Here is a 19,915-nt window from a genome sequence, read left to right as displayed (position 1 = left end):
ACAATTGTCTATCAGTATATCTGTGATTCTTTTTATCCTGTGTACTGAATATAAAATCTTAATTTGTTGATACACGTCAGATACTCAAGTACTACATAGTACCTCAGTGCTTTGTAGTACTTGAGTATATGTACTGAGTTGCACTGAGATGCTCCCTACTACATTAATCCTAGTTTAAAAGACTTGCTCATTTAATCTTTAATGCCGAGGAAACAGATCACACTTTGATTAAATTGCTTGTGCCAGTTGCGTCGTTCCCGTAATGCTTTGGTTTTACCTCACCTCTTATATTACTGAAGAGAGATTTGATATACTTTTAAATATAGATCATTTCTAGACATTTTATGCAGATTTGTACCTCTCAAGCACTGAATGTACTGTACTTTGAAGTGAATTGTTGTATGATTGTTACGCTTTAATTTCACCTTGTGATTGTATTTTTATTTTATTATGATTATTTTTTGTCATTTATGATTCTAGTGCACCGTCTACAATATTAAACACTTGATATATTTTTCATGTAAAAAAATAAAAAATAAACACAACAAATCACCGAAACAAATCTTCAATCAAACAGTTCAAGTTCCTTTTAATGCACGTGACAAAACCTCTACATGTTTCTGAAAAAGATGTGCTTCAATAAAGTTTGAAGTGGAACATATTTAGTGTAAATAATTTAAATAAGTAAGATTCTGAACAAGATCAACTCATACTGAGTACAAAATAAAATAAACATTATCAACAATAAATTAAACTTTCACCAACTCAGGTTTGAAACATTAGAGAGACAACAACTGAAGTACAACAAAACAACTGAAGTAAGAAAAAGCGAAAAAGCAACAGCAATACAGTAACGGAGGCTTTATGTGTATTTCTTTTTGCATGTGCTTTGACTCACTCACTTTTAGTTCAAGTACAAAATAACTAAATTCTAATAAAAACACGTTTTCTGGAGGAGCACAGAATTTTGTGCGACTCCCACCAGCTCAAGATCAGAGATTTGTTTTTGTCCCTCGAGCCCTGAGCTTCCTGGTTTTAGTGTCATGGCTCTGTCGTAAATAATCACAAAGACACTCTGGTGGAGGGGTCCAAAACACACACACACACACACACACACACACACAAACAGGCACACGCGCACACGCACACACAGACACACACCACTACAGCCTACAGCAGGTCTGTGCGTATGAAGAATGTATAAGTATTTGGAGTATGTACAGAGGCAAACGTAGATCTGAAGGAGCCTGGACTGGCTCTCTTCTGTCATCTGTAAACAACTGCACATCACAGCCGCTAATATAACAGTTTCTGCATGAATCTCCTTGGATGTTCCTCCGTCAGCCTGCAGCTGCCGAGTCCTCTTGATTTCATTCTATGATGATGTTTCAGGTCTCTGGATCAGACAATACAAAGTTTTAGATATTTAACTGTGAGTATGACTTCCAAACTACCATATGTATATGCTTAATTATACAGCATTTGGTTATTCAAATGAGTTGCTTTGGCGAAAAAGTTAGTGATAGGGTTATGTTTAGACCTAATTGTCCCAGTGGGACAATAAAGATGCTGGTTAGGTTTAGGTTTGCATTTGCAACCACAAGCATGATCTAGTTGATAAAGTCACTATAATACTAACATGATGGACAACAATGAGACATTGTGACTTCTTACCTACACCATCAGTTGTATCATCAGCCAGGGGGTCAGAGTGTATTACATATTTGCTGCCAAATATCTGCACCAACTGGTCAAAGTATTTGCATTCCTGCTTATCTCCTCTGGAAAAAGGAAACAGAATTTCTTGTTGTAAGCTTTGCCATAAATTAATATGGCCAACAGTGGATGATCTAATGTTATCAGATGTGAAATATGATTAGAGAGTGAAACTGTGTGATTAAAGTAGATGTTAAGAACTACAGCATGACAAACATTACACCACGGAGTCATCCTCCCATAATGAAAAACAGAGCTTACTTTCTGCCCTCCAGGAAGTGTCTGAAATTAGCCCTCAGCCTCTTTATCCTGGTCTGACACTGTTCAGGAGTGCGCAGGTAGCCCTGGCTGGCCATGACCTCAGAGATCTGGATGAAGATGTGTTTATTCTTGGTGCAGCCCCTCAAGTTCTGCTGGATCTCCTCGCTCCCCCATATGTCCAGGAGGGCCTCGGTCTCCCCGTCGCTCCAGGTCAGCTTGGAGCTGTCAGCCACCCACTGAGTACCTGAGACAAGCAGCAGAATGGAAGTGTTAGAATGAGAACAATATAGCATAATTACAATAATGACAAAAGAGAGAGGTTTGCTCATGTTATTTGCTTGAGAAACAGCTTTTAGTTTCACCTTTCTTTTGACCAGGCACCGGTGTGCAGTCGTCCGGCTCATCTGTGACCGACGCATCCGCCACTGAGCCGTCCACTTTCAGCTCCCTCCTGAAGATTTCATCCATCTCGTTGAAGAATTTAAATTCCTCCCTGAATTTAAAGGGGAAAAAAACAAGTCGCAGTTCCACATTTAAATCTGTATTCAGTGATGAACCGGGAAAGTTAATCACAGGATACAAGGATCCAAACCCCACGTTTTTACTGACGATTAAATATTACAGAGAGCAACTTTAACAACAAAAACTGGTCAGATTCAAACAGAATTGGGGATTTTAGTCATGATTCAGCAAAACAAAACAAATATCATTTAAACGCTGCTGCTTTAATCAAAGCCAGTGCCCATTACAGGGTTTGTTTTAAAAATTACATTGATAAATAGTTCCAATTTTAACAACTCCTTTCAAGGCCCTTGAGTCACAAAGCTGTCACCCTGACATACATTGTCACAGTAATAAAAGAAACTTGTTGTATTCATTGATCAAGAGCAAACATGATTTGTAGAATATTGTGTGGGGTTTGTTTGACATCTAACCAGCTAAAATGGCTTAAAATCAATACAAATGAAGCCAATTATACAAATGTTGGAAGGAAAAAGAATCATAGTTTTGTCACGACTGACTTTTCGTGGAGGAAGCCGTGTTTAAGACGTTTAACACGGGTGTAGCACTGCTCTGAAGTCCTTATGAATCCTTGGTCACTCATCCTGTCAGAGATGTACTCAAACACGTGGCGGTTCTTCAGGCATCCCCTCAGGGTGAGCTGGACGCTGTCTTCACCCCAGATCTCCAGCAGGGTGCGAGTTTCCTGATCCGACCACGGCATCTTTCTGCTGGGGTCGGCTAGGAGGTGGCTGGCTGAGGGCTGGTCATCTAAGTGGAGGAACAACACATTCATTATTGGGGGTTTAATCTTTGATTTCTACATGATATCTGCACAATAACACTGTGTACAAGTGGTCTGAAAATGTGATGACACAAGTTGCAGTTTAAAATTTAAACCTACACATGTCGGGATCCTCGTCCATAAGGGGTGGGATGGTGGTGTCTGCAGCAGTAGTGTCCACATCAGCACACACAGAGTTATCACCGAGTACCGGAGCCAGGAGGTGGAAGTATCGAAATGCTGCGGGCCGTCCTCCACTTCTGGAAAATGTAAAACAGGAAAGCTGGAAATAGATCTGCTAGGATGGAAATGGTGATCTTAAGTTCCATGGGAGATAACCACTCATCTCCAGCTTACCTCAGGGAGTTGAAGTAACGCCTGTAAGTCTTCTTCAACCTTTTGATCCGGGAGTGGCACTGCTCCGCCGTCTTCTGGTATCCCATGGCGACCATTTTCTCCGATATGTCGGCGAATATGTGTCCGTTGCGGACGCAGGTTCTCAGGCTGAGTTGCACGTCATCCGCAGCCCACATCTCAACAAAAGCGACAGTCTCCTGCTCCGTCCATGCTGTGCTTCCACCATCTGCAACTATTTCAGGTGGATGCAGCAGTCTGAGAAGCTGATAAGGTGTTTATCTAATGGAGCATTTCTCTTACTGTGTGAAGGAATGAAAATGTAACTGTACCTGGATCCTGGTCTGCTTGTTCTTCTCTTTCATCATACTGATCAATAGAAACTGCCTCCTGTCCAAGTATTTGTTCCAGGTGGTCGTAGAATCTATAATCTACTTTTCTTCCACATCTACAGGGAGTGAAAAGATCTCAAATGACTAAACACTCAATGTTCTGCTTTTGTTAAACGGTAAAAAGATGGATCCCTCTGTAAACGTATTAAACTAATAATGACTATAAACTACTAGAATAATTCCAAATTAAGATAATGTGAGATTACTAAATACATTTTAAAAAAGAGAAGACATAAATATGAACAGTTACTGTCATACTGAATTACGTTTGCAAACAGACAGTAAACTGATACAAAGACTAATCTCACTTTTTCCTGTCGTAGCACTGTCGAAAGTTGTTCCTCAGTGATTTGACTTTCCAGCGGCACTGCTCCGGGGTTTTTGAGTAGCCAAGGTCTTGCATTTTCTCCGAAATGTCGTCGTAAACGTGTCCGTTGTGGACGAAACCTCTCAGAGCCCTCTGAGCGTCTTCTTCGCCCCAGATCTCGATAAGCGCCAGGGTCTCCTCATCTGACCACGAGCCAGGTGCTGGTTTTTCTGTTGACATGCTGATTTCTCCATCTTACAGTAGAAACACAGCATCTGTCACTGTTTGCGCTGGTTTTGCTGTGAACAGACTATTTCATAACAGCTAGTTTCAGCCGAGAAGTTAGATTTTTCCAACGATCCCAGCACTTAAATGACACAATAAGTGCCTAAAATACTATCTAAATGGTGGCTACACCACACAGAACAGCTGCACATATGTCCATTAAGTAAATGAGTTATTGTGAGTTACACGTTGTATTCAAACTTTTAAAGCCCCATTCACTTATACTGTATGTATAAACTCAGCTATTACATACAGCAAAGACTTAAAAATACTCAGTTTTGTACATTGATGAACTTTATTCTCGCTCATTATAATAGAGGGGAGTATTTTGCATTTTTATTATGTAATTTTTTAAAGCATTTGGGGCTCCATTTACACCCATTCATTTTATAACTAAGCAATTATTATGCTGTACAAATCTAATTCAAATGTTAGTGTATTGAATATAAAACATTACAAAATTTCCACACGAAGAACATTGTAGAACTGTTAAAGCAGCATGAAAACACTAAAATCAAGCAAATTAGCCTGTTAGTTTACAGCAATCAAACTTTTCCCCTTTTTAGTTGTTCTTATATATTTACGCTGCTTTAACAAAAGCCTTTAAAACACTCCATATATGGTGTAAAACTACATGATTGTACCCACGATCACCAGAGAGAGTAATCTTCAGTAATGCTGCCTTACAATCCACTGCACAGAGTGGACGAGGGGATTTTTTTTTACCTGTTTCCATCACTGATTCACCATTGGAGTCCTCTGATATTTCGATGGAGTCTGTAATCATAGTGGAAGATGTTGACGGCTGCTTGTCAAGGATTTGTTCCAGCAGATCATAGAATTTAAAGTCAACCTTGTCCGTGCCAGATGAGCTGTGGGCAGTAAAAGGCAGTTGTATTAATACACACAGGTTGGCTCAACAGTACAGTTGGCAAACTGAATATTCACGTGCAGCGGTTACCTCATGTTTTCCTGACACTGCCGATAGGTGGCTTTCAGCCGTTTGATCCTGGTGTGGCACTGATCTGGGCTGCGGGAGTAGCCATTGGCACTGAGTTTCTCTGATATTTCAGTGAAAATGTGACCATTGTGTGGGTAGCGTCTTATGCTCTGCTGCACCTAAATGTAGAGGAAAGTTTAAGTCCAGGTGGTGATATAAAAAATAAAACATTTTAAGAAGATGTACAGTCAACAATAGCACCGTTTAGACCTCTGAATTGCTGACTTTTATTAAAGAACTGATGATAAAGAGTGTGATGAAAGTTCAGCCTGACTATTAAGAGAGTAAAGGCGTAATTGTGTCTTAATCCAAATGTCCATAATGAGATTTGATGCTCTACCTGTGAGTCTCCCCAGAGCTCCAGAAGGATGATGGTCTCTTTGTCTGACCAGGGCACTTTCTTCCGGTCTTCCTGAACGCCCAGAGCAGACTCTGAAGAGACACAAACAGAAAAGCAAGCATTTAATTTGAAACCGCTATAGAGCTGATTCTGCCATCGTCTATTCATTGGTCACTTTATTACTAATGCTGATGCTATATCATTTGACTGTTTTTGTTTTGAATATGCCATGATGTTGAACAATAAAGATTAATTTAAGTATACTATGCCACTAAAATTACATTGATTGATTAAAAGTTATTATTGTTGTTATTTTGCAAATGTATTTGGTATTTATTTGGACATGGCCTTTCATATTTCTGGGAAATTTAACAGAGCTATACTTGTTGAAGACCTCTACAGTACTTTTTGGATTGACTGGTGTAGTAAAAAGCCAATAAATGTTGTATTTGTCCAATCCTATCTTTTGGAACTTTATTGTCCACATTGTGGAAAAATGTTTGGCTTTATGACTCACAGCATAAAACAGTTCATGAGCAAAAAAAGACAAAACTGACAGATGCAGTAATAAAAATCCTAAAATACGGAGCAGGCTGGGTGTAAAAACTAGTAAGAGGCAAGAGAGAAAAAGAGGCAAACAGAGACTTTGCGTACAGTATTTTAACTGCAATTGACAGGACAACCTGCTTATATACATTTGTAGTGGCTCTAGCGCCTCCCTGAGGGTAAAAGCTCAATGTACGGGTCCAAACAACTCTAAATATAGTATGGATAATCTGAAGCTTTTTGCATTTAATTAAGATTCTTGTTTAGCTGTATTCAAGGCTCCCTTACATTTTATTAGTGACGTGTCTATATCACTTCACCATCTGAAAACACAGTGTCTTAAACCCGCTGATTTACTATCTAAAAACTGTTTTTCATTAAAGGCTCTTTCTATAACTTATACTGTTCTCCCCCCACACCTCCTTCCATCAGTGGGAAACATTCGAGTTTACCGATATCCTGATGGGAGAAGGAAGGAAAGTCGTTGTCGTCAGGCTCTCCTGGTGCTTCCTCCAGCTGTGGCACTGAAGGGAAGTCCTTCACTAAAATTCTTCCCAGTTCATTGTAAAACTTGCACTCAAGTTGCTCCTGTCCCTTCAGGCTACATGGAGGGATAAGAAGAGAATGAATATATACTGTAAATCAACAGGAACCTTGAACGTTGGCTGTCACTCTTCCTGCTGTAAGCACACATACTTGTTTTGGTAGCATTGCCTGAAATTTGACTTCAGCCTCTTGAGCCTTGTTTGGCACTGCTCTGGTGTTCGGGAGAAGCCCAGGGCGGACATCTTGTTGGATATGCTGGAGAAAATGTGTCCGGTTCTGTGCATCCCTCTCAGCTCCTGCTGTAATTTCTCCTCACCCCACGTGTTGATGAGGGCCAACGTCTCAAAGTCAGTCCAGGGAACGCTTCTAGTTCCTTAAATAAAAATATGAATCATATTAATTGACAAATATTGTCATTTTAATAAAACCATAGATTATGGTTGATGTCAAAACAACAGAAATACCTTACACTATGCTGGTAATACAGTTAAATGCAAGACACTGACAACTATTACTAATGTGCATGCTACACAATTCTTGCTCTGACTGAACTGAATATTTTTGTTAAAATTAGGATACAAACTTGTAATTTATATTCAGAAAACTGATTACATTTTATCTTTACTTTGACTGCTGGTTAGCAATCATAAATACATGACCTTGTACTGTCGAAAATCATAGCAGGTATTTCTCACTATTTTCTGCTGCAGCCCTAATCTGACCAACAGAAACATTAATTCAATTTGTTAAGTTATCAAACCTCTAACTGCCTTTTCTGCAGCAGTGGTTTAACTGACTCAGTAAGTATGAAATTGTGACATTGTACCAATTTCCACTCGGCTCGTACGGCCGAGAAACTGCAACTCCTCATCGCCGTCTTGGGACTCTTCCTCATCGATGACCTCTTCAACATCGTAAGTGACCTCAGGAACGGCTGAGGGAGCTGACGAGCCGAGTACTCGCTCCAGCGGCTCATAAAATTTGTACTCCAGCCTGGGATTCCCTCTGGTGTTAGATCGGGGAAAAGGAAAGCTTCAATTGCTTTTTTGTCTTTTGTTTTACAATTTGCAGCTGTGACATCTACGGTCTGAGGGAAATCTGACAAACTGCAATAATTGGACAGAAAGACTAACAGAATGAAAGGATGATAGTTGGTTTAATACCCACTTGTTGTTCTGGCGGAAACATTTCTTCAATCGTTTGATCCTGGTCTGGCACTGTTCCACTGTTCTCATGTAGCCTCTCTCTGCCATCTTCTGTGCAATCTGCGTGAATATGTGGCGGTTTTTCAAGCAGCCCTTCAAAGCCCGCTGAACCGAGTCTTTCCCCCAGATGTCGAGCAGATTGAGCGTCTCCTCGTCCGACCAGGGAACCTTTGTGTCAGTTACAACTGGGAGAGTCCCTTCCTGAGAGTCTAACACAAAACGGAAGAGCTAGTCAAACGCCTGAGTTTAGACCGATTTACCAAAGTATCCACTGATCCATTCATAAGCGGTACAAACCTGTATAGTCGCCCCATATCGAGATTAGAGGAGATTCACCTGAATTCTCATCATCCACTGACGAATCCCTTTAAAGATGGAAAAACACACACTAGATAAAACTGATCAGAAAAAGGTATGTGTGCCACAGTGAATTTTCTTGGTTTGTGATCCCCCCAAAAATTTGTTTGGATCTGGGCATAATCCAGCTGCAAAGCACATGAAACATTTGCTAATTAGCCCTAAACACAAAGTGCAGCTGATGCTGATGGGAATGTCACTATTTTACAGGCATAAACAAAAGGATATGTCTCATAAACATTTGAAAATGACACCAGTAGACAAAAAGTCAAGGGATCACAAAGGTTACTGGCATTTTCTGGGATAATGAATGTTGGAACAAATTGTTTTGCCAATCCATAAAATATATGTTGAGATATTTCAATCTAAATCAAAGTGGGGATCAATGAACATTATTATCCGTAGAAACATATTTTCAATTAACCATAAGTGATGAGAATAAAACAAAAGTGAAGCCTGCCCACTGAACCAGTGGTAGTGGGGTTCACTGTCATGTTTATGTGTTCACAAATGAACAAAACATTTCTGTTATCTTACAAGAAAGCTGTTGCCTCCGCCGTCTGTTTTGCGGGAATGTCCACATCTCCGCTCAGCTTCCTCTTTCTGAGAGACCGCGCTCCCCTCAAGCTTTGGCTGTTGTCATCGGCTGCTGAGTCTGCATCTGCTATTTCACTGGACGCAGTGAGGTCTATGGTTTCATCACATGGTGGTGCACTAACTGAGTTTTGGGCTTTCCTCTCCTGAGAATTGTTCCCACCTCTAACCTGCCAACTGCCTGACTCTGTTGTCTCCTTCAGTCTTTGTCTCAGACTCTCAGAGGTGCCCCTGCTGGACCTCTCCAGACTGCTTGTGTTGAAGGGAGCATCAAGATGTCCTTTGTGCTCCGGAGGGTTTGAATCTTTGAGAGCAGGTGAGCAAGAGGTGTTCATGACAGGTTTGGTCCCCGGGGGCAGAGACAGGGAGGAGAGGATGCAGTCATCCATCGGTAATAATCTAGGATCTACATATGAGAAAAAAAAGACGGTTCATCAGACCCCAGCTTGGTCCAAACATAAATCAACTGATGAGAAAAACTGTCAAATTCAAACAAAAATAATCTACAGTAAATAATCTCATTATTTAGGAAACATGGGGAAATAGGTATAAAAAACAAACAGACTTCTGACTGATTGGTCATCTAAACTGCAATTATATAGCTTCCTGTTTCAGTGCTGACCATTTATTTTGTTACTGATGTTATTGTGTACAACTACAGTTAACATCCATGGATTTACGGTACCTTTCTCCTCAAAATGACCGAGGTTTCTGTGGTGTTCAATTACAGCCTTCACATCCTCTGGCGGGAAAAAGGATTGTAAACAGTCATCCAGGAATGACGGAGCGTCTCCGAGCAAAGCTGCCAACTGAGAAGAGAGATCAAGTTATGAGTGACGCTCAGGGAGTTCAAACGGAAGATAAAAATGTGTTAATTTTCCCAGACTGACCCCTGTAATGAGGGGTTATGACTTTTCCTGTGCAAGGAAATGAAAACTTTCTGGCCTAATGACCATTTTTTATTTTGCAGTATGTGACAATCTGACTTCATTATATAGCTAGTCTGCCACTGCTTGCTACAGTAACGGAGGTGGATGGAGGAAGCAGTCCACTGGGACACTATGTTGCACCTGTACCCAGTTAACCCGCGTCTATATCTGTCTCTAGGTCAGTGGTGCAGGCAGATGGGCCCCTGCACTGGGCTTATGTCCCACAGCAAGCCTGAAAAAAAAGCAATTCAGTATGAAATAATGCCATAGCTTTTTCCTGGCGATACACTTGTTGGCTTTCTATTTGGTTTATTCTGAAAGTGAAATGCAAGGCAGAGGCAAAACAAGTAGTGCAGACCTCCCACAGGGCCTAATAACCTCCCCTGGCAGCCGTTTTTCACATTTCACATCAACTCTGTTGAATGTCAGCAGCAGAGTGGCTATGAAAGGCTTGAAATCGCCTTGATAGAAGCAATACAGCAACCAAAATTCCCTTTTAAATGTAAATGTACAGAGCATATTATCAGGCCAACTCAGCCATTAGTATATCAGATATGTTGGAGAGACAAATAAATAGATAAACAATTAAGACCAAATAAGGCATCTGAATTACCACAAATAGTTTTAGGAAAAGTGTAACACTGATAATTATAAGCAGGTGGTATATCATTGCTGTTGTGACTATCATGCAATTGGCTTATAATGTGTGCCAAGCTAGATTTCAAAGAAATGTGGCACCTGTGTGAAGTCTGGGACAGGCAGCAGCTCCTCCAGTCTTGAAATGAACTCCCACACCAACATCTCTAGCGCTGCGTCATACTTTGAGCCAAAATATACAGGGAAGATTTCCTGCAAATGAGAGAGAGAGAGAGAGAGAGAGAGAGAGAGAGAGAGAGAGAGAGAGAGAGAGAGAGAGAGTTAGGGTGGGTTTTTGATGGGAAACTGTGTCCTGACCCAGTGAGTTCACCGCTGTAGCAGGACTTTGTGGAGAGCTTGTTTGAGTTTCCTGACGTGCAGCCCAGCCATCCTCACGTCACTGGTACGGTAACTCCTCTGATGTAACAGGTGTGTCTGAAATACTGAGTTAGGCACAAAGGCCTCAGACTTGAGAAATGGTTTAACTGCCTGCAGATTTGGCCATAATTCTGTCACAGCTGTATTTAGCCATTTCATTAACCCACCATCTCTTGTGAACAATATGATGATTACACTCTTAACCACACAGGCCTGTTCAGTAGCCATCATTCCTCTTGAAATTATTAATAGCCAAATGACTCAAAACTCTAAATGCTTTGCACTTGTTCTCTAATTTCACATCAGTGCCTCTGTGTCCTCAGAGAGCATCAGACCAAAGACCTGGAGAGATAATCAAATCTGAGGAACCCATATGAGTGAACGGTGAAATATTCTGTACTGTATTAGAGAACAAGATGCAGTCAGTCAGACGGAGTACTGATGGATTTTCCGGTAGCACTCAGAATATTTAGATGGTTTCATGTCAATGTGTACAATGTTATGCATGCAGGGGAGGTAAAATGACAGCTAAGAACAGCAGGCGGCTGGACAAGCTGGTTAAAAGGCAGGGTTGGTGGGTTCGTGGTGGAGAGACGCACACAGAGCAAGCTGCAGGCCGTCATGGACAACGTCAGCCAGCCTCTTCACCACACCCAGCCAGGACAGAGGAGCAGCCGCAGTGGACGGCTCCTCTCGCTGCGCCTGAGGCCTGAACGGAACAGAGGATCCTTTGTCCCCACAGTCATCAGACTGTACAACACCTCAGACGAGGGCAGTGGCTCATGACCCACCCACTCTCTCTTTCTCTCTGTCTCCAGGCGCCCCTCCCCCTGGACAATGTGCAACGGTGGCTTATTTATCTATATTTTTTTCTGCTTTTTTCTTTTATTTAACAATGTGTAATTGTGCTATTTTTCGCTGGTTTCACTGACTGACTTTACTGTCTCACTGACTTTTATTATTCATTATTTGTCCATTTTATTATTTGTCAATTGACTGTGCGGAAGCCTGCATTTCCCCGAGGGGACGAATAAAGTAAGTAGGAGTGAGTGCTGTCTCACCTCGAAAAAATATTTTCTTTCTGAGGGATCCTCCAGTAACGAATGCACCAACTCCACAAAGTTCACCTCAGATTCCTCCACCTGGTTAATGGTTACCTGTTAGGCAGGCGCACACACACGCACACACACACACACACACACACACACACACACACACACACAATAAGAACACAGACATGCTCAAATCATGGGAACTGAAAACAAATGTTTGGCCACACAAGTGACGATAGTGTCGGCCACATTTTACAGTAGGCTTCAGTATAGTATCCCCTGTATTAACTCTTTCATTGGAGATAATGCACATTCAAGAAAACAGCAGTGTATTCTAGAGATTTAAAACAGGTAGGTGTTTAGCAGGTTTAAACAATCCAACATTCATGACACTCAGTCAGTTGTAACGGACCCAGTTAACGTCCACACCACAAAGACACACTTGTGTGTTTACCAGCGACCGTTTACCTACATGGTGATCCTTGGCAGTGCTGACAGGAGCTTTGATTCTGTCCAGGTGTGGCTGAATGGTCTGCATGTCCACTGGCTGCTCGCTTCGACACATCTCCAGAACCAGCTGAATGTACAACCATCAAAACAAAAACACACACACATTTAAACAGTGTGAGTTTATGAGCCTTCCAGACTACAAGCTACTGACGAACTTTGCATTATCTCTGCTCTCTTTTCTGTGTTCACTTGAGTTGTGAATTAAATATTTGACTTTTTCTTCAGGGTTGTTACTCTTTCCACATGATTTATAAGAGAAGAAATCAAATATGTACAAACATAAACGAGAGAGAGTACTGACATTACATATCCAAAACACCACTGAGGCAAACTATTGACTGTCTACAGCCATAACCTTCTTTCCAAACTACTAAAAGATGGTTTATGAATCTGAAAATTGTGTCAGTATGATTGAACAGTGAATATTACACACCCTGGCTCTGAGTCCCAGGATGAGCTGAGCCCTCTGACTGTAGCTCATCAGCTCTGGGACCAGCTCCGTCACCATGGTAACAAACTCCTCCAGCATCCCATAGTGCTCCACAAGTCCCTGCTGCACTACTTGCCACACTGCAGCTGATAAAAGCTGCAAGGGCGGGGCCAGGAGGCGTAGACAGTGGACTGGAAGATCATTACCTGAAAAAGAGTGAGGACGTTAACCCCAAAAACGTTTTAACATGTCCTGTAAATGACAGTCAGAAGTGTTTTGGTCCAGCCTAGAGAGGATTACTGTGCATCAACATGCAACAGTGAGTGTTTCAAATTACCCACAACTTGAGCAGGAGTAAAAAAAACCTGAGACAGGTAACCCAATAACCAGGTTACATGAAACACCTGCACACATCTCTACTGGTTGAATTACAGTTTTTTGGGTCTAATTTCATGTCAGAGGTCTTTTCCCAATCAGCTGAGGGATTGGGCAATATGATATAAAAGGTGTCTCTTATCATCTATTGATTTAGAGCTATCACTTTAATATCTCTAATTGTATTAGACCTTTGGGGGGAATTCTGCAAATCAATAAGCAGGACTGCTTTATGGGAAATTGGCAATACTGGATTTGAATATAACATTTGAAGCTGTGCAATGAGGTAGTTTTGTCAGGGACGGACAAGCCAGCAAAAAGAGACACGAATCATCTGGTTAATTATTTCTCAAGCTGCTTATACAGTGGGGCAAAAAAGTATTTAGTCAGCCACCAATTGTGCAAGTTCTCCCACTTAAAAAGATGAGAGAGGCCTGTAATTTTCATCATAGGTACACTTCAACTATGAGAGACAAAATGGGGGGAAAGAATCCAGGAAATCACATTGTAGGATTTTTAATGAATTAATTGGTAAATTCCTCGGTAAAATAAGTATTTGGTCACCTACAAACAAGCAAGATTTCTGGCTCTCACAGACCTGTAACTTCTTCTTTAAGAGGCTCCTCTGTCCTCCACTCGTTACCTGTATTAATGGTACCTGTTTGAACTCGTTATCAGTATAAAAGACACCTGTCCACAACCCCAAACTCCACTATGGCCAAGACCAAAGAGCTGTCAAAGGACACCAGAAACTGTGGGAGCAATTATTAGAAAATGGAAGACATACAAGACCACTGATAATCTCCCTCGATCTGGGGCTGCACGCAAGATCTCACCCCGTGGGGTCAAAATGATCACAAGAACGGTGAGAAAAAATCCCAGAACCACACGGGGGGACCTAGTGAATGACCTGCAGAGAGCTGGGACCAAAGTAACAAAGGCTACCATCAGTAACACACTACGCCGCCAGGGACTCAAATCCTGCAGTGCCAGGCGTGTCCCCCTGCTTAAGCCAGTACATGTCCAGGCCCGTCTGAAGTTTGCTAGAGAGCATTTCAATGATCCAGAAGAGGATTGGGAGAATGTCATATGGTCAGATGAAACCAAAATAGAACTTTTTGGTAAAAACTCAAAACTCACTTGTCGTGTTTGAAGGAGAAAGAATGCTGAGTTGCATCCAAAGAACACCATACCTACTGTGAAGCATGGGGGTGGAAACATCATGCTTTGGGGCTGTTTTTCTGCAAAGGGACCAGGACGACTGATCCGTGTAAAGGAAAGAATGAATGGGGCCATATATCGTGAGATTTTGAGTGAAAACCTCCTTCCATCAGCAAGGGCATTGAAGATGAAACGTGGCTGGGTCTTTCAGCATGACAATGATCCCAAACACACCGCCCGGGCAACGAAAGAGTGGCTTTGTAAGAAGCATTTCAAGGTCCTGGAGTGGCCTAGCCAGTCTCCAGATCTCAACCCCATAGAAAATCTTTGGAGGGACTTGAAAATCCATGTTGCCCAGCGACCGCCCCAAAACATCACTGCTCTAGAGGAGATCTGCATGGAGGAATGGGCCAAAATACCAGCAACAGTGTGTGAAAACCTTACAGAAAACGTTTGACCTCTGTCATTGCCAACAAAGGGTATATAACAAAGTATTGAGATGAACTTTTGTTATTGACCAAATACTTATTTTCCACCATAATTTGCAAATAATTTCTTTAAAAATCAGACAATGTGACTTTCTGGATTTTTTTTTTCTCATTCTGTCTCTCATAGTTGAAGTGTACCTATGATGGAAATTACAGGCCTCTCTCATCTTTTTAAGTGGGAGAACTTGCACAATTGGTGGCTGACTAAATACTTTTTTGCCCCACTGTACATTAAACTCAGAGGAAGTCTGTGTGATGAGATAAAAAGCCCTGGAAAAGCTACTAAACGGACCTTGTGGTGTGATTGTTTTGATGATTTTCTAGAAATGTACAATATCACATCAAATAATAATGTCGCAAAATAAAACTACACATACTGAAAAAAAAAAAGGAATTCCATCTAGATTGCATCCAGCTGCTTGCAAAAACAAATCAGTGTGTAAAACTAAAATATATCAGCAAAACATTAACGTCAATTGTCCTCCCATGAAGAGTGATGGATGAACGTTGCTTCTCTCACATGCAGTAATACAATTTCAGATATTTTCTGATTGTTATGCTGCAGCAGAAGGAAACATGAACAGCAGCTGTTAAAAAAAATGACCTACAATTTGTATTGTTTTAGTAAAGCAACTAGCACAGATCATAATTTTATTGTTATTATTATTATTACTGCCAACTGTTATTAAGTTTTAAAGGATTGCAAAAAAACAGAAGACAAACTGGTGTGTGGTTTTGAGCTCAATTCTGATGTTTCGACAAGGAAAATGGATCCAAACCTCACTTCAACAAGCAATCAGAGCAGTCTGAGTCAACAACATCCGCCTGACACTTCACATGCTGGCCAAGAGCACGCTATGCATAAGTGAACTTGATTTCTAGTGCCGGCTGAGATAATGCCATGAGAGTGCTGCTCTCAGGTGCACTGACAGCAGCATCCATCAGATTTCAAAACAAACTCCCATCCTGTTGATTTTGTGCACAACCGAGCAGCCTATTGAATTTATGCCAATCTGGTGATGCGGGAGGCTTCAGGTGAACTAGAATCAGTATAATAACGGTCTGATCAATACTAAAAGGAAACTATTCTACCACATGAATTAGTCGCGGATGGAGTGATGGAAACAAGGCAGCACCTCAGATACTGATTGTGGCTCAAGTTATAGAAACACTGCAGGCTCATTACACTGAAAACAAGCGGCTCGTTTCCATTAAATGTGTTAAGGTCACCGTAAACTCGCTGATGACAGCACACAGATCAGGGATCATTACATATCGTGATCAGGATACACGCACCTCGACTGCTTCCACTTTCAGTCCCACGGTTTATTTCCATTTAGCGGCTGACAGGAAAATAAACGACCAGACGTCCCCCTCGGGTTGTAGCGATCAGGAAAAAAAAAACAAGCCTAATGAATGACTAAATGAATGCAGCTAATTTCTGACAGATAAAAGCATCCACCAGCTATCCCTGCTCACAAAACCCGCGCGTAATTTTGCAGGGCGCATTGAAGGGCTCTTGGTTTTTGGTCTCGCACTGGAAGGAGAGACAGAACAAAGGTTTCTGGTCTCATCCGCCTCAGTCCAGATCACGGCAAGCCCTCTTTCCTGGTTGGCTGACGAAGTCCGGATCAACCAGGAGATTCAGACTTTACGACACCAGGTGGCGCTACTGGCTTTACGTGTGCCAAAGGTTTGAGAAGCAATAGTATGGGTTTGTGTTTATTTGGGTGTCTTGTACTCATGTGGAGGCAATCTGAGCTTTAACTTGAGTAAAAGCAGCAACTTAAAAAATACTCCATTACAAGCAAAGGCGCTGCATTCAAAAGTTAACTTCAATATGATTAAAAAATATCCTTAAAATGATCAAAAGTAGAACTACTCCTCAAAAAAGTGTAAAATATCATTTGGATTGTTGTTATTCATTCATTCATCTGTTAGAGACTTTAACTACTTTTTATATTTCTAGAAATGTATAAAAATAGTTGGGCACATGTGGATAAAAAAAAGTGAAAACAGAATTAAAAGGGCAAAATAGCATGAAATCAAAATATCAAAGTTCAAGTACCAAAACTGTACCTAAATAATTTAGGTATTTTCTGTCACTTTCTGTTTTTTATCAAACAATTATTGGTGAGACAACTCAACATCACCTGATCCTTCCTTAATTCTGCACCTCATGTTTTTCTTTTTCTCCTTCACAGCAGTATGGCAGGTCCTAAATTAGCCTACTTTCTTACTTCTTTCTAACTAAAAACCTGTGTCCTAAATTGCTTAATAAATCACATATATTTGCACGCTCTAATTCACATGCAACCTTATGAATCTGTATAAATGACTTGTGGGCTGTGGGGATAACTTTTTTACTTATAGTATAAGTGAGTGTGAGTGTGAGTGTGGATCTGAAAACACATCTGCAGGATCAAGTCGGGGACTCTGTGGAGAGCACTCTTTCCATTAATGAGGTCTATCAAACATTCCTGCAGACTTCCTGCCATGAAATTGAGGGACCAATCTCCAAAATGTTCTCTACACCTATAATCTGGCTTTAAGTTTGACCAAAGATGCTGATGTTTATTACAGCAGTTAACATTAACCTATAATGAAAGGTTCGATGAGTATTAAATTATGTTATAGCATTCACAGTCACCACATATCAACCCAACCAAAGTGTGTCTTATGAATAAAATACATATAGGTTTAGAGGATGAGGTCACCTCTTCTGAGGCAAACAGTATATCAAGTTTTCCTCAGCACCTGTTATGTCATTTTGCTAATTTAACAAAACGCTGTATATTTTTCTTTCATTTGTCACCCACCTCTGTGCCTGTATATACATATATGTGCATATATAGAGGTTATTTAGATGAACTACTTGCCAGGCAGTCCCATGTTCTTCAGTCTCCTTAAATCACGAGATTCTTATTTTGAAAAGAGGGAACCGGAAGTGATAGCAATCGACTATTTTTTTTGCCCAAAACGTGAGCTAGGCTTCATTATCCTCAAAGCATTTGGGATGTATTTATCACTGGACTTGTAAAATAAAACGTAGTTCTTGACTGAGAAGCTCTAAACCCCGCTACTAGCTAAATAACGGGCTGAAACGGTTAGCAAAGCTAAAGTTGCTAACGCTAACGCGGCTCCTGAAATGGCAAAAACTCCAGGTCTGTATCTACACAGGATATGCTTCTAACCACTTATTTATGAGAGATTATCTCATAAATGTAGTAACGTTGAAGGCTTCTTAGTAATTCGGCTTGGTCGCCTTAGTGGTAGAATTTAATTTGGTGGAAATGTGCTGCTAAATTCAGACAGGAGTCAGGACTAATGTACTGAAGCGGCCCCTTTAAAACACAGCGTCCCCCGATGGCCAGAAAGCAGCTTGTCAGGCTCATCAGCGCCACCTACCGCACCGGAGTGCGGACTAACTGCTGCTCATTAATAATATCTGTCTCATAAAATCAAAGAAAATTATATACTGCACGCCCAACTTGACAGGCTAATTACCTTTATCGTGTATTTGTTGTGTTCAAAATAAAACCCTTGAATTCCAGCCGTCTATCATACTTAGATTATCACAGCGTGAGAGATCAATTAACATTTATAGAAGTTAGTGTATGCATACAAAAAATTATATGCAACTGTTTTGATAATCATTAATCCAGTAAAAACTACAAGCATTGTCTGGCTCCAGCCTCTCAGTTTTATATTATTGTAATTTAAATATCTTTGGATTGTTGAACTGACCAAACAAGCAATCTGAAGGATCTAGGAAATTGCAATGCATCATTTACTTTATACCGCTACTTATTAGACTTAATTAATCAATTAACTGACAAAATAACAGTCAGACTGATCTGGAATGATAATAATCACCATTTGCAGCTCTACAATGTTTACTGACTGTATTTATTGTAATGGATGTCTCTTATTCCAGGACAGGGTGTGGTTTCATATGTTGGAAGATGCATTATAAGATGCCACTGCATGATGAATATATTGTTGTGCATCTATATAGTTTAAGTTTTAAGACATTTATGAGTTAAGAATTTGGTGTTTATTTCCTTCTCTACACTGTTAGATCTTCACCTCCCTCTATCGTGCCTGCACCTCCTGGTTCCTCCACTGAGGCTGACGTCAGCCTGCATGTGGCAGGTGGCCCAGGAGCGAAATATAGACCAGTATGACAAACTGGCTGAATTCATCACAGTAGTGACAGAGATGGTCCCAGAGCTTCTAAACTACAAACAGAAGACTCAGCTCATCCTGGGACTGAGAGCTCGGGTGAGTGAGTGTGGGCATCTTTTCCTTTTGCATTAAGCTTTAATTATTAACTGTGTAAATGACTGGATTATATTTTTTGCAACCAGCTACAGCAACATACCCATGTAACTGTGGCCCTACTCGACCCAGTTGGCTGTAAATACCATTTTTCACATCTCATCACATCAAAGGCAGCCTTGCTAATGAGATTGTGCTGCTGTGATGTGTTTTTAAGATTCTACATTTGGATGCAGGGTCCCACACATAAAGCTTAATGAATCCATTGTGTAGTCTGCCAAAATTTAACATTGCTTTTATTTTGAAAGTCAAGCATAGACTTTCTGCGCTTTTCAGCTCATCCTTGAATTCTTAAAGAGGATGGATAAGGTTGACTGTAAAGCTATGCAGGATCATCTCAACAGTTTCCAGCAGAGGACAACAAACTGCATGTGTGATGAGGTAGGTAATGTTAATGACAGGATGCTTTATATATGGACACGTAGAT

The 19,915-nt window shown here is 40.9% G+C and overlaps 1 protein-coding gene across 1 annotated transcript; it reads right to left on the bottom strand.

Moving 5' to 3' along the window:
- Positions 1 to 593: 593 nt before the first annotated feature.
- On the bottom strand, positions 594 to 16,707 carry LOC139221782 (uncharacterized). The gene is made up of 24 exons (XM_070853718.1): positions 16,444 to 16,707; positions 13,127 to 13,329; positions 12,656 to 12,760; positions 12,193 to 12,288; positions 10,856 to 10,966; positions 9,874 to 9,997; positions 9,132 to 9,594; positions 8,535 to 8,602; positions 8,200 to 8,446; positions 7,859 to 8,037; positions 7,183 to 7,405; positions 6,939 to 7,087; positions 5,941 to 6,032; positions 5,562 to 5,719; positions 5,327 to 5,472; positions 4,317 to 4,569; positions 3,949 to 4,064; positions 3,620 to 3,851; positions 3,383 to 3,522; positions 3,000 to 3,249; positions 2,340 to 2,470; positions 1,978 to 2,221; positions 1,675 to 1,781; positions 594 to 1,396 (listed from the first exon to the last, which is right to left on the bottom strand). Exons 1-24 carry the CDS (start codon positions 16,481 to 16,483, stop codon positions 1,389 to 1,391), a joined length of 3,885 nt encoding a protein of 1,294 aa, XP_070709819.1. The 5' UTR covers positions 16,484 to 16,707; the 3' UTR covers positions 594 to 1,388.
- Between the last annotated feature and the right edge of the window lie 3,208 nt (positions 16,708 to 19,915).

The sequence above is a fragment of the Pempheris klunzingeri genome, chromosome 22, assembly GCF_042242105.1.
Source record: "Pempheris klunzingeri isolate RE-2024b chromosome 22, fPemKlu1.hap1, whole genome shotgun sequence".
NCBI lineage: Eukaryota > Metazoa > Chordata > Actinopteri > Acropomatiformes > Pempheridae > Pempheris > Pempheris klunzingeri.
Note: the sequence above shows the minus strand (reverse complement) of the source record. Positions and strands in the feature narration are given on the sequence as shown.

Excerpts from the sequence above, each read along its gene's own strand:
- LOC139221782 (XM_070853718.1), bottom strand. The coding sequence starts at position 16,483 with ATGGAAATAAACCGTGGGACTGAAAGTGGAAGCAGTCGAG. Across the intron at positions 8,603-9,131 it reads GCGGAGGCAACAGCTTTCTT|GGATTCGTCAGTGGATGATG; the intron begins GTAAGATAACAG and ends CCATCTTTAAAG. Across the intron at positions 8,447-8,534 it reads GATATGGGGCGACTATACAG|ACTCTCAGGAAGGGACTCTC; the intron begins GTTTGTACCGCT and ends GTTTTGTGTTAG.